Raw genomic sequence first — 14,515 nt, forward strand, 5'->3', positions numbered from 1 at the left:
CACCAGCTCATTAGCTTTAGTCATCATCAGCTAAATGCTGGTAGATTTTAGTTACAGAGTGTTCACACACACTGCTCTGCTTATCTTTGTAGAACAAGTGCTGCCTCAACTGCAACATGCACTTGGTGCCAGGGAAATAAATTACAGCCAAGAAGAAGAAACATTATTAGTATTATACTGTAGTATTAGTATGAGTATTAGTTCACTATCTGAAAACAGCTCCCAGCTCTCAAACTCCCACAACGTAGCCACTACACCTACAGTATCCTTAAACGATACTACCACTGCTACAGTTGTTACTCTGTGTGTGTCTGTGTGTGGGGGGAGGGGGGCTTTTGTAAAGAACAAAGAAAACATTAAATAACAAAAGCCCCACTTTGACCGCTGTGGGATTAGCGTAGAAAGCCAGCAGTAAGGTGGCCAAACTAAATGAGTAACATGTGTACTTTGTGTTCAGTCTGGCTGTTGCCAGCTGCCTTCAGACCACAAAACTCAGCCTCTTCTTTCTGGTCGGCTCTCAAATAAATGGTTGAAGTCATGTGATGTGGTCTCAGGTTCGCTTTTCGTAAAGCGAACCTGATGAAGCACACAGCTGTGCACAGGGCACTACTTTCTCATATATATATATATATATATATATATATATATATATATATATATATATATATATATATATATATATATATACACACATATAAAAACCTCTGCCTATAATGAAATCAGGTGTAATTTTCCATCCACATTGCAGCTGCTTCCTACTGACTTTAATGGAACAGTGTGAACATGCCCATAGTCTACTCTACAGCAGCCACTTTGGCAGGTAACCAACCGTCGTTCGGAGGTATTCTAATTTAAAATCCTATTTGGCTGCTTAAATAGCCAAATTGACAGGTTAATTTACCAGGTTTACCAGCCACTGAACAACATATATCGATATTTTCCTGCCCCTACAGTACATGCTCCACCTCTTGTGGCATGTTGTAACCAGAGGTGTGAGCAGAGCTTGTAGTTGAGTGTCTAGTGATGGATGGCTCACACATTTCCATAGTGATGCCTTCTTACCAGATAGCGCTGAGCTAAAGTGTCTTTCCACCTGGAGAGGCAGCAGGCGTCAGGCGGGTGCCGGAGTGAACCGCTGAGGCTGGAGATAGCCAGATATCATCAGAGCCGGCTGGTTGACATTCAGTGCCATTTACATTCAAACGCTCTCAGCCCCTCTCTCTCTCTCACTATCTTTTGCTTTTTCTGTCTCTGTGTTGTAAAAAGAAATGCTATTATTATTATTGTGACTATTATTATTATTGTAGATATTTTGTGTGTATGTGCTGTATGCAGTGTAAACAATGGCCATTGGTCAGTGATTATGAGACAAACAAAACTAATATAAGGCAAAATCAAGCTTTTATGATTAAAATCCCCTTCCTTATATTCGTAGAACTTACATCAGTGTGATACTACTTACCTTGATGTGTGCTTTAATTTAAACCATAAAGATTTATGTCTGCCTAAAAAGATGTTAAAGGGGTAAAGTGATTTTAGGTGCATTTGCCCTGTACTACATCCTTATATGTACAGTATCAATGTATTCTCATGAAACGCTTCATATGAGATCTACCAAAAGTATTTTTTATGTATAATCCTATGAATGTGCTGCAACAACACGAGCGATCAGTGTGTCTGCACAAGCCCCTGTATCACCAATTTGAAAACGTAGAATTTCGTCCCAAAGGTTGGTTTTTACAGTTATGGTTAGCCAAGTAAAACAACTTGGTTAAGGTTAGGGTTAAGGTTAGGGTTAAATTAGAAAAATGTTCAAAGTTAAATGTGCCTTTTGCTGGGAATGTAAAACCGCTCGTTGACATTGAAGGCAAACGTTGGTCGGCCACTGAGACCACAACCTGGCCACGGTTTTATTTAAGGCACCTACAGTATATCGCCCCCTGCTGGTTACTGCACCTTCATACATTACGTGGAACAGTGAATGAGAACAGCCTGGTATGTCTGTCTATCTGTCTGTCTGTCTGTCTATCCATCCATCCTCTCCCTTCTCTTAATATACTCAGTCCCTGCTGTGATGTCTCACTGAGCTGTTTTTACACATTCTCTCTAAAATATATAACTCTTTTAGAAAGATAACAAATAAAAGCAAGGCTACAACAAGGCACCACTCACCTCCACACAGCCAGCCTCAAGTGTGGCAACACAGAACCAGGAAAGGACCAAAAAAAAGAAGAAGAAAAATATCTAGGTCAGTTTGCTTTTAATTACCACGCTTATTTATTCATTTATTCAGCAAGAGAAAAAATCTCTCCATCAGGGAAGCAGGAGTGTTGCATTGAAATGCAAGCAGCACCTCGTCAGAGGATCTTCCAGGAGGGAAGGGAGCGGAGGAGAGAGAGATCCTCGACCTTCTCAAAAGTCTTCCTCTGCATCAGGAACAGCTTGCCTCTTTCATGTGTCCACAGCTGCATGTGAACACGCTCATTATGATACAGTCCAATGGGCTTGTATCGCCTCTACAGAAACACGCCAAATACAACCGAAGAATTATTCCAAAATCTAAATCTAGTCTATAAAATTGTTAGCACTTTGTCAAGACAGGGTATATGCAGGAATCCTAAAGTTAAATCCAATACCTTTTAAGACCTTTTTTAAGACCCTTTCAATATATTTTAAGACCTCAACGGTGCTTTCGTCACATCAGTAAATCACAAGTTTCATCACGACACAATATTATATAGATTATGTGGACAATGATACGATATTTGCTGATATCACTATGCTATCGCTAACATTCTCTCCACTCTAACTAATAATTGGGTCCCCCTGCTGACTGTCTGCCACCCTGCCTTATGTAACCCAACGCATGCACACACGCACACACACACACACACACACACACACACACACACACACACACACACGAGTGCAGACACACGAGTGCAGACACACGCGCACACACCTTTACACACACACACACACACACACACACACACACACACACATATATATCAACAACACACACAGACACTGTTATTCACACGTTCACACACTTGCATCGCTGCAGTTCCTTTTGATGAGAAGATTATGAAGGATTTGATCTTGATATTTGCTTCAAAAAGGAACATACAACTAACATACTTTATTTGTGTGCTACAGCCTACCTGATTTTGTGCACTGTGTGCAGTATGGGTCAACCGATCAACCAATCAATCAATCAATCAATCAATCACCACTCAACAGCTCCACCTCTGTACATGTACTGTATCTCACCCAGTGTGTCCTCCCCTCTCTGTCCCCTGCAGAACGGCTCCAGTGAGAAGCGGGAGGTCCGTCAGTTCCAGTTCACAGCGTGGCCCGACCACGGCGTCCCGGAGTACCCCACCCCCTTCCTGGCCTTCCTTCGCAGGGTCAAGACCTGCAACCCGCCCGACGCCGGCCCCATCATCGCCCACTGCAGGTCAGCAGGCGTTAGGCTACGTTAGGGTTGGCGAAGTTACTGAAAAATGTACCGTTTCTAAACATCAGTATCATTGTAAAATGAATTGGCATACCTTGGTATAATTACTGTAAACAAATGAGACCATAGTGGAGACGACCGTTGGCTTCCATCTCACACAGTGCTATTGTTTTTCTCAAAAATTAAGACCACACTTCCCACAAATCCATCGATAAATCCCATACATTTCTCTCAAAATTTGGTAATGATTTATAGATGTTCTAATGCTACATATAGTAGCGTCAATCCTTTACTTACTCATAGACAGACTTGTTATTTCAAAATAATTTCAGCAGCTGCACTTCCCAGCCCCTCTAAGAGCTACAGCTTGCAAAGGACTCTAGACTCTGATTAAGTTAAGGTGCTTTTATTGCCTCACAGCCAGGCCACTTTTGAAAAGTCTCTGTGACATTTAGAGATGAACCAATACACAGTCTCCACTTCTTACTGCCTGGCCTGCTCCTCCACTTCTTACTGCCTGGCCTTCTTACTGCCTGGCCTGCTCGCTGAACTGATGCAGTCTACACTTCTTACTGCCTGGCCTGCTCTCTGAACTGATGCAGTCTACACTTCTTACTGCCTGGCCTGCTCTCTGAACTGATGCAGTCTACACTTCTTACTGCCTGGCCTGCTCTCTGAACTGATGCAGTCTACACTTCTTACTGCCTGGCCTGCTCGCTGAACTGATGCAGTCTACACTTCTTACTGCCTGGCCTGCTCGCTGAACTGATGCAGTCTACACTTCTTACTGCCTGGCCTGCTCTCTGAACTGATGCACTCTACACTTCTTACTGCCTGGCCTGCTCTCTGAACTGATGCAGTCTACACTTCTTACTGCCTGGCCTGCTCGCTGAACTGATGCAGTCTACACTTCTTACTGCCTGGCCTGCTCTCTGAACTGATGCAGTCTACACTTCTTACTGCCTGGCCTGCTCTCTGAACTGATGCAGTCTACACTTCTTACTGCCTGGCCTGCTCGCTGAACTGATGCAGTCTCCACTTCTTACTGCCTGGCCTGCTCGCTGAACTGATGCAGTGCTCTGCCTGCATCCCCAACACAAGGTGTTTGGAAAAACCATGTCATTCACAGAGATTTCTTTTAGAGGCAACACTGAAACAACAATGGTCTCTGGTGATTCTGAATACTACACTATACTATACTGCAGCTGAATCGCTTGGTTTGTCCAAGTATAACTATTTTGATACGGATTTTAGGAAACGTGGGAAAATGAATTCACTCCCTCGGCCCCATGTCCCTCGTGATGGAGGGACTTGGAAACAAGTGATTTGTAGATATGCATTTTTCTTTAATAAAACTGAGATTATAAGACTCAATACATGATTCAATCACTTTCTAAGCTGGAGCGCAGAGAGCAGCCTGTAACAGTGCTGTATTCTCCGGCACTCTAGCCCAATACAGTGAGCTACACACATAATGCATTGTGTCAGATAGCAGAATGTATGGCTGGCTACACACGCGCCTAAATCCTAACAGTAAATCTTCCATTGACAGCTCTCTGTGATTTATGTGCGAGTTCAAACCTGCAACCCAATTCATCTCTCCGCTTACTCTCTTTGTTTTCTGGGTTCAGTGACGTCGTTACAAACAGGAAGTTTCCTTGAAAGAGATGTCGGCAGTATTACAGCAATACCACGTTATGTAACCGTGACATGCACACATCTACAGAGGGAATATTGTGTGACAGTATAATTATTATATAATATTATTATTGTTTGTTACAAAATTACATATCTGCCATTTGAAGGAAAAAGAGATGACACATATAAGGCTGCAAATACAAATATTTTCATTGTTGATTATCCTGTCGATTATTTTCTTGATTTATCAATTACCTAGTTGTTTGGTCCATAAAACGAATGGGGGAAAATGTCGATCAGTGTTTCGCAAAGCAAAAGATAACATCCACAATTTTGTCCAGCACCCACAGATATTCAGTTTACTGTCATAGAGGAGTAAAGAAACCAGAAAATATTCAGATTTAAGAAGTTGGAATCAGAGAATTTTGCCTTTTTTCCTCCCTTAACGATGAATCGATTATGAAAATAGTTGCAGATTAATTTAATAGTTGACAACTAATGGATTCATCATTGCAGTTCTAGTCATATACTCTTTCAAAAGGATACAAAGAATAAAATTAAAACAAGTGAGGTTTGTTTTTTTAAGATATAAACTACCTCACCTCACAAAATACCTCACCTCACAAAATAACACTTTTACAGACTGGACCCTCCATCTTTTAGAGATACTGAATGCTGACATGGATATATCTTGTTTTGGAAAGTCTCGTTGCCTTTTCATACTTCCAACAAAAGCTTGAAGTGTGAGAAGGCCATTCAGGCTGTCACCCCGGCAGCAGGCTTCACCCCAGACCTTCACAGCTCCACATCCTCTCTGTCTCTGCTTTCCAGACGTTCTCCACTCCACACTGTCAAGCAGAAATACCTCCAATAGATGCAGGCAGCTGCTCCAGGCCTTGATGCTAGTTTTGACTGTGGCAGCAGTGTGGTCAAATTCAGGTTCAGGCAGCCACAAGTGAGACGCATCAATCATTTAAAACCAGTTTGCAGGGAGTGCTGCCATATAAAAGGATGTATGGTGATATGATATACTGTATAATAGCAACATATTTTGATGATCATAACCAAATGTATGCTCATACATTGTTGTATGGATGATGAATAGTTTAATTTAGTTCTGATTTAATTCACTATAAATTATCCTTAATTAGACAATGTATGAGATTGGCTATTCTAATGAAAGGTTTCAGTTTCACCACTAGTACAGTATATCCCCACATACAGTACAGGGTTACACAGTTCATAAAATATTTTAGAGGACCCCCCCCCCCCACTATAATCTGTTTGTTGTTCAGTTCATATCATCATTTTACTGCAGTCTCAATAAAAGACATTAAAATAACTGTGTGTGTGTGTGTGTGTGTGTGTGTGTGTGTGTGTGTGTGTGTGTGTCAGGCGATGTGTGTGTATACAATGCATGTAATCCACAGTATATTGCAGCTGTCAAATACATACACTACACAAACACAACAACATACAGTACATGGTTAAATTATAATGACATAATACACAATATACATTACATAACAAACACAAATGCACTCACTCTCCTCAGACCTGTCGTTTCTTCTCTCCTCCGACACATAATCTTTCTCTTTACACGTCCTTCTTCTATTCTCTCTCTCTCTCTCTCTCTCTCATTCTCTCTCTCTCTCTCTCTCTCTCTCTCTCTCATTCTCTCTCTCTCTCTCTCTCTCTCTCTCTCTGTCTCATTCTCTCTCTCTCTCTCTCTCTCATTCTCTCTCTCTCTCTCTCAAGCCCCATCATAATCCCTCCCCATCTTTCTTTCTTCTCGTTTTTGCGCCTTAGCCCCCTCCTCCTGTCTGTCACATGCTGTATCTCCCAACTGGCTTATTCAAATTGAAACCTTCCCTTCTGGCATGATAAGGGCACTGCCGTGTTGCCGATGCAACAGACACACACACACACACACACACACACACACAAAGCTGAAATTTGACAGCTTGTTTTGCTTATTTCCATTATACATAGCAGTCATCCATTTGACTTATTCATATTTTTTCTTCTTTTTTATGTTTCACAAACATTGAGAGCAATTAACAGAAAGGAAGTTAAGAGTGAACATAACACAGGGTTCCCATGGGTCCTTGAAATCCATGAAAGTTTTATATTTGGGGGGGGGGGGGGGGGGGGGGGGCTTGAAGGCCTTGAACGTTTTTGAAAATAGACATAAATAGACCCGGGTCATTGAAAGTGCTTGAATTTATATATTTTGTGCAAGAATAGAAACAACACGTATAGAAATTTTACTTAACGTTAATAAATAGGCTACGTTCTGTCCCGCCATCTGTGCATGTTGTCTGTGAGCTTCTGTAAAGCCTGCTAGTTCTCATTATAAAAATGATCAGTGTTGTAACAGTAATTAACCTTGCTCTGTGTCTCAAACGAAACTATGCCATGTTGGATTTTTGAATTTGAGGTAATTGGGCCTGGAAAGTCCTCAAAAAGTCCTTGAATGACTTACCCGGATACATTTTTTTTATTGTGTCTCTAGAACGATGTATGATGGTGATGTATGTACAGTAGATGAGGTAAAGAAATGAGAGCTTGGTGGGGGGGGGAAAAAATCATATTTCTCTCTCCCTCCTCCTCCAGCGCGGGGGTCGGCCGGACAGGCTGCTTCATCGTCATCGACGCCATGCTGGAGCGCATCAAGCACGAGAAGACGGCAGACATCTACGGCCACGTGACGCTGATGCGCGCGCAGCGGAACTACATGGTGCAGACGGAGGACCAGTACAGCTTCATCCACGACGCGCTGCTGGAGGCGGTGGCCTGCGGCAACACGGAGGTGGCCGCCCGCAGCCTCTACTCCTACATCCAGAAGCTGGCCCAGGTGGAGAGCGGAGAGCACGTCACCGGCATGGAGCTGGAGTTCAAGGTACCGGGGAGACCCAGCCATTCGCTCTTAGCGCACGGCGGCCATATTTGATTTACGTCACCACACTGGGTTGGGAAATAGGCCTCCAATCCAGAAGACAGTGACTATACGTTTATATGGACGCAAATAATTTGATCTGAACCAAAACAATATTCTGAATAAGACACTGCCATGTAAATAGCATTTTCTGATGACCTTAACCTGGATAAGGTCATAGTGGGAGTAATTAAGACGTGGAGTATTCCAATCTTAGTCACCTTATTGAAGTGTGTTGTAGACACGTTAATCGCACTATGACGTCCTATTGGAGTTTTCTTAGCATTTTGCCACGCGCACGGTAGTCGAACTGCTTGATGACGCTTTTCCAGCTGGCTTTGACGTGCCAACAAGCCAGCTCGCCTCGCTGTGTTGTGTTTGGTGTTGTTATACTATACACAGCATATCCTCACTTCTGTCACGGCTTGGAGCATCTGGTGTGAGACGAGCAGCGGGCTTTTAACGTCACGTGTCGTCACCAGCAAAGATTGTGTCCCGTCCTCAGCAACAAATAGGCTGGCTGGTGGAAAGTAGCTGCATGCATGGATGTCTCAAAGACCTCTGTAAGTCATAGACTCAGATGTCAGTTTCTACATGCTGTGTAAGTCATAGAGTTAGTTTCTACATTCTGTGTAAGTCATAGTCAGTTTCTACGTGCTCTGTAAGTCATAGACTCAGATGAACTAGAAATCATGTGTTTTATTTTCTTGAGCCTCTTTGCTGTTATTTAATCACTTGGGCACACACTGCTGCAATTATGACTGTCTTTTCTACCAGTGCCAGGAAATGGAAATATTTAAGCCCTCCACTGTTTGGGCCCGTCATTCATCTTTTTCAGGATTTGGAATAATATGCTTAAGTAAAGAGGAATTGGTTTTATTCCAGCGGGCACAAGACAAAGGAGTTTTGGCTGAAAGCGACCATGGATTATAGTGTAAACTCCGGGAAGAAAGAGTGTGTGATTTCTTGAGCGAAAGTGACGACTAAGCAGCGGGTCATCGAGGTAGACCATTTCAGAGATCGCCATTAAAGATCTTAACTATCATCATCATCTTCAAAACTGCCCCGTCCGCCCCTGACCTTGAGTCACACAACGTGCGCGCTCACTCTCCAATCATCCGCCACCTTCCCATCGCCATTCATCATCGTAGCTGCCGTGAAACGATACCGGTTGGTGTCTTTCTGCCTTTTTTTTTTTTTTTTTTTGTACCCACCCACCGGTGCAAAACAGCGATGGAATCTCAGTTGCCATCTGTAGCGGGATAATGCTGAGGCGGCGGCGAGAGAGTCGAGCGGGGATTAATAACGTCAACAGTGCAGCCGGGATGGGAGAGAGGAGGGGGGGGGGGGGGGGGGGGTAAAGTAATTAATACTTGATGATGACAAATGGGGGTGGACGGCAGGGCAAGTAGGAGGAGGAACGTTGGGCTAATGAACAAAGGAACGACTGTATGCTAACTCGGCACTAAGGAAGTGACTCCACAGAATGCTGCACCATAGGGACGTGGGGGTGTGTATGTGGGTGTTGGGGAGGAGGGGTGTGTGTGTGTGTGTGTGTGTGTGTGTGTGGGTGGGGGGGGGGGGGGTTGTTGTCATACTCAGTGGGAGAAACACACAGACTGTTGGATTGAGAGGAAGTCTGCAGGGAGAAGGAGGAGAAAATAGAGGAAGAGTTGTCAAGTTATCAGAGTATTGCTTTCTGGCATATGCTCATGAATAACAAGCATGCTTAGGGACAGATTTATGCATGGAAGACATGTGTGCACATAACCCACACATGGCAAACTAGCATTCACATCACAGACAGGACACAATGAGAGGAGAGAGATGTTGGGATGCCATGGTGATGGGCTTCTCAGGGGAATCCAAAAGCAGCAAGAGGACCAGGGCACTCTTCATATTGAAAATAATTGCCAGTAAGACTTTCTTGAAGTGGTGCATAAGCCAGTAGGCACTGTGTGAGTGCATGATAAGTACTATATTCACAGCAAGATTGTAATGCACACAGGGCACCTCTGATATATATATATAGACAGAAGGGATTTGGACAAATCCCTCTGTCACTCCTAGTTCCAAATGTATTGGTCCAAACATCATGGTCCCTGCTGTGGTGCAGCAGAGTAACATGCTTAACATACAGTACAGCAGCCTTTAGCTTAACATACAGTACAGCAGCCTTTACAGCAGCTTCCAACCCAACAGATATAAGCGGCATGAGGACCTGGCAACCATGACTTGTCCGCTGGCCGACGGGTTGCCAGGTTTCCCGCACCCCCTGGGCTGTTTGATGGTGTAGCTGAGGGTCTCTTTTGCAGTGCCAGGCCATTTCAAGCCCTTCCAGGTGCCTCTGTGAAAAACAGATCAAAGGGAGGACAGGAGCGAGGGATGAGGGGAGAGGAGGAAGAGGAGAGGGGCTGGCCCAACTCCAAGTGGCCAATGACAGACTGAAAGAGAGAGAGGAGAGAGAGAGAGAGAGAGAGAGAAATAACACAAGGGATAATTGAAAGAGTAAAGGGAGGAGGTTGAGATGGTCGAGGGAGGGAGAGTTAAGAGGGAGAAATGGAGTGCTAAATAGGCTTTGTCTAAGGCAGTGGTTCTCAAATGTTTTTCAGCCAAGGACCCCTTACATGATAGAAAATATACCAGGGACCCCCTCATTCTGATTTGTGATTTTGGGCTAAGCTTAATTGTTTCCACGGTACTGTCCTTGGACTTTTAAATTGATAGGTTTGTTAGATTAGAATGTAATCCATGAACCATTTTAGATTTAAAGCATAAAATATTTTCGTTGAACTATGAAGCTTTTGCAACAAACAAACAAAAAAAAATATTTTCCTGAAAACTTTTCGCGGACCCCCTGGCAAAGTGCCACGGACCCCTGGGGGTCCCCGGACCCCCATTTGAGAACCACTGGTCTAAGGTACCTACTGTATATGCAGGCAAGAGTAGATGCACGATATTGGATTTTTTTCCCCTATATCTGATATGCCGATATTTTCCAACTCTTTTGGTTGATTGTCGATGCTGACATACTGATACTGTATGATATACTGATACTGTATGCGTGTATTTTTTCCACCTAATTTCAGAGAACGTCAAGTCTCTCTTGTAGTGGAATTACTACTATTACTGTGATGGCAGATGCAGACATAAATACAAGGCTTTTCAAAATGTACACATTCACTCTGCAAAATAAGAAAACTATTTCAACTTAGGTTATGTAAAACATGCCATATTTTATTGGTGTAATATTTACTCAAGCATTGAGTATTTGGGCATAATTAAAACATAATTTTATTGGTCTGTCATATCGGCAGAAATGTTCGTTTTGGGCTGATGCCGATGAAGCCTTTTATCGGCCAACACCGCTGATGTGCCGATATCATCGTGCATCCCTAGGCAAAAGTTAACAAGAACACACACACACACACACTCACACACACACGCACACACCCATGCACACACACACCCACGCACACACACACACACACACACACGCACACACACACACGCACGCACACACACACACACTTACTTGCTTATGGCAGTCCGTCGATGTCGACGATGACGTTGCTCCAAATGGAATTTGTGAGGTTGGTTATTGTAATGTCTTTGGCCTGTGCATAGCCAGGTGGCTGCTCAGACCGATGCGTGATCCACAGACTTTGTCACAGGAGGGGCAGGGGAAGGCAGCAGTAGTGGTCGGTGGTGCTATGGCACGTTGGTGCCGCTGTACACACACACACACACACACACACACACACACACACACACACACACAGTGTTGAGACAGTGAGGCTGAGAGGAGACAATAGACCTGCTGACCCACAAACTCCCACAGAGGTCCTTACGATGATGATGATGTAGCAGTACAGCTCCTCATTTGGATCATTACAATGTCTGTATACAAGTGTGTGCGTGTGTGTGTGTGTGTGTGTGTGCGTGCGTGCCTGACCATCCCCGGGTGGCGTGTGTGTTTTTGTGCACACACAGTCATTATGGAAGGCGCTGGTGACCCACTTCCAGAAGCAGAGGAGACATTTGTGAGAGTTTTGTGTGTGGTGCAGACTCGGCTTGTTAGCTCTGGTGTGAGAGCTGTGTGTGTGGTGCAGACTCGGCTTGTTAGCTCTGGTGTGAGAGCTTTGTGTGTGGTGCAGACTCAGCTTGTTAGCTCTGGTGTGAGAGCTTTGTGTGTGGTGCAGACTCGGCTTGTTAGCTCTGGTGTGAGAGCTTTGTGTGTGGTGCAGACTCGGCTTGTTAGCTCTGGTGTGAGAGCTTTGTGTGTGGTGCAGACTCTGCTTGTTAGCCCTGGTGTGAGAGCTTTTTTGTGTGGTGCAGACTCGGCTTGTTCGCTCTGGTGTGAGAGCTTTGTGTGTGGTGCAGACTCGGCTTGTTAGCCCTGGTGTGAGAGTTTTGTGTGTGGTGCAGACTCTGCTTGTTAGCCCTGGTGTGAGAGCTTTTTTGTGTGGTGCAGACTCGGCTTGTTAGCTCTGGTGTGAGAGCTTTGTGTGTGGTGCAGACTCTGCTTGTTAGCCCTGGTGTGAGAGCTTTTTTGTGTGGTGCAGACTCGGCTTGTTAGCTCTGGTGTGAGAGCTTTGTGTGTGGTGCAGACTCTGCTTGTTAGCCCTGGTGTGAGAGCTTTGTGTGTGGTGCAGACTCGGCTTGTTAGCTCTGGTGTGAGAGCTTTGTGTGTGGTGCAGACTCGGCTTGTTAGCTCTGGTGTGAGAGCTTTGTGTGTGGTGCAGACTCGGCTTGTTAGCTCTGGTGTGAGAGCTTTGTGTGTGGTGCAGACTCTGCTTGTTAGCCCTGGTGTGAGAGCTTTGTGTGTGGTGCAGACTCGGCTTGTTAGCTCTGGTGTGAGAGCTTTGTGTGTGGTGCAGACTCGGCTTGTTAGGTCTGGTGTGAGAGCTTTGTGTGTGGTGCAGACTCTGCTTGTTAGCTCTGGTGTGAGAGCTTTGTGTGTGGTGCAGACTCTGCTTGTTAGCTCTGGTGTGAGAGCTTTGTGTGTGGTGCAGACTCGGCTTGTTAGCTCTGGTGTGAGAGCTTTGTGTGTGGTGCAGACTCGGCTTGTTAGGTCTGGTGTGTGCTAGACTTTCCCTCACTGCATCTGGCCCTGCACAACCCCACAAGCTGCAAAATAAAAGCTCAATATCACAGGATAATATCACAAACAGAAATGAATATTAGTATCAATATAATGCGGGGGAAAGGGAGATAAAGTGTTTTGATCAGTGTATTTTTGTGGCGTCTCTTTGAAGCTGCACCATCATGCGCGAGTGAGAGATCACATCAGATTGAGGTTGTGCTATACTTGCCACCATTAATAGTCTTTCCTTATCTTCCTTCCTTCCATCCCCCCTCCTCTCCAGCGTTTGGCCAACTCCAAGGCGCACACGTCGCGCTTCATCAGCGCCAACCTCCCCTGCAACAAGTTCAAGAATCGGCTGGTCAACATCATGCCCTACGAGACGACGCGTGTCTGCCTGCAGCCAATCAGAGGCCTGGAAGGCTCCGACTACATCAACTCCAGCTTCATCGACGGCTACAGGTAGGAAGTGGGGAGGTGTGTGTACAGTATGTGTGTTGGGGTGGGGGGGGGAGGTGTGTGTACAGTATGTGTGTTGGGGTGGGGGGGAGGTGTGTGTACAGTATGTGTGTTGGGGTGGGGGGGGAGGTGTGTGTACAGTATGTGTGTTGGGGTGGGGGGGAGGTGTGTGTACAGTATGTGTGTTGGGGTGGGGGGGGAGGTGTGTGTACAGTATGTGTGTTGGGGTGGGGGGGGGGTGTGTGTACAGTATGTGTGTTGGGGTGGGGGGGAGGTGTGTGTACAGTATGTGTGTTGGGGTGGGGGGGGAGGTGTGTGTACAGTATGTGTGTTGGGGTGGGGGGGGGGAGGTGTGTGTACAGTATGTGTGTTGGGGTGGGGGGGGAGGTGTGTGTACAGTATGTGTGTTGGGGTGGGGGGGGGAGGTGTGTGTACAGTATGTGTGTTGGGGTGGGGGGGGGGAGGTGTGTGTACAGTATGTGTGTTGGGGTGGGGGGGGGAGGTGTGTGTACAGTATGTGTGTTGGGGTGGGGGGGGGAGGTGTGTGTACAGTATGTGTGTTGGGGTGGGGGGTACCTGCTTATGCCTGTCAGGGATGCAGCGATACAATACTGGTTTCATTGGCAGGAAGTGACCTAAGTGACTAAGTGACTTTTGGCGGCCATGGGCTCGACGTCTCGCTCAGAGACACTCGTGGCCCTTCAAACCGGAGGACCTGGGTTCAAGCCCGCATCTCGGCAAGCACCCGCCCTGCTGGAGTGTCCATGAGCAAGACACTGAATCCCCAAAAGCTCAGGATACGCGGGGTGTCCGGGTAGTACAGTGGTAGATTCCCTGCCTCCCAACACGAGGTTCGCAGGTTCAAGCGTCCACCTTACCTCCGGCTTGGTCGGCCGTCCATACAAGCACAATTGGCCGTGTCTGCGGGTGGGCA

The 14,515-nt window shown here is 45.6% G+C and overlaps 1 protein-coding gene across 1 annotated transcript in view; it reads left to right on the top strand.

Annotated features, from left to right (window-relative positions):
• LOC310786959 (receptor-type tyrosine-protein phosphatase S-like) overlaps positions 1–14,515 on the top strand; it is a gene marked incomplete at both ends in the record, with an annotated part of 72,795 nt that overhangs the window by 46,900 nt on the left and 11,380 nt on the right. Inside the window, 3 exons of the mRNA XM_083648290.1 lie at positions 3,306–3,460; positions 7,715–8,000; positions 13,406–13,584. Coding sequence (XP_083504416.1) covers positions 3,306–3,460; positions 7,715–8,000; positions 13,406–13,584 — 620 coding nt within the window. The remainder of the gene's footprint in view (positions 1–3,305; positions 3,461–7,714; positions 8,001–13,405; positions 13,585–14,515) is intronic.

Source organism: Poromitra crassiceps, assembly GCF_964638095.1.
Source record: "Poromitra crassiceps genome assembly, chromosome: 12".
Lineage (NCBI taxonomy): Eukaryota > Metazoa > Chordata > Actinopteri > Beryciformes > Melamphaidae > Poromitra > Poromitra crassiceps.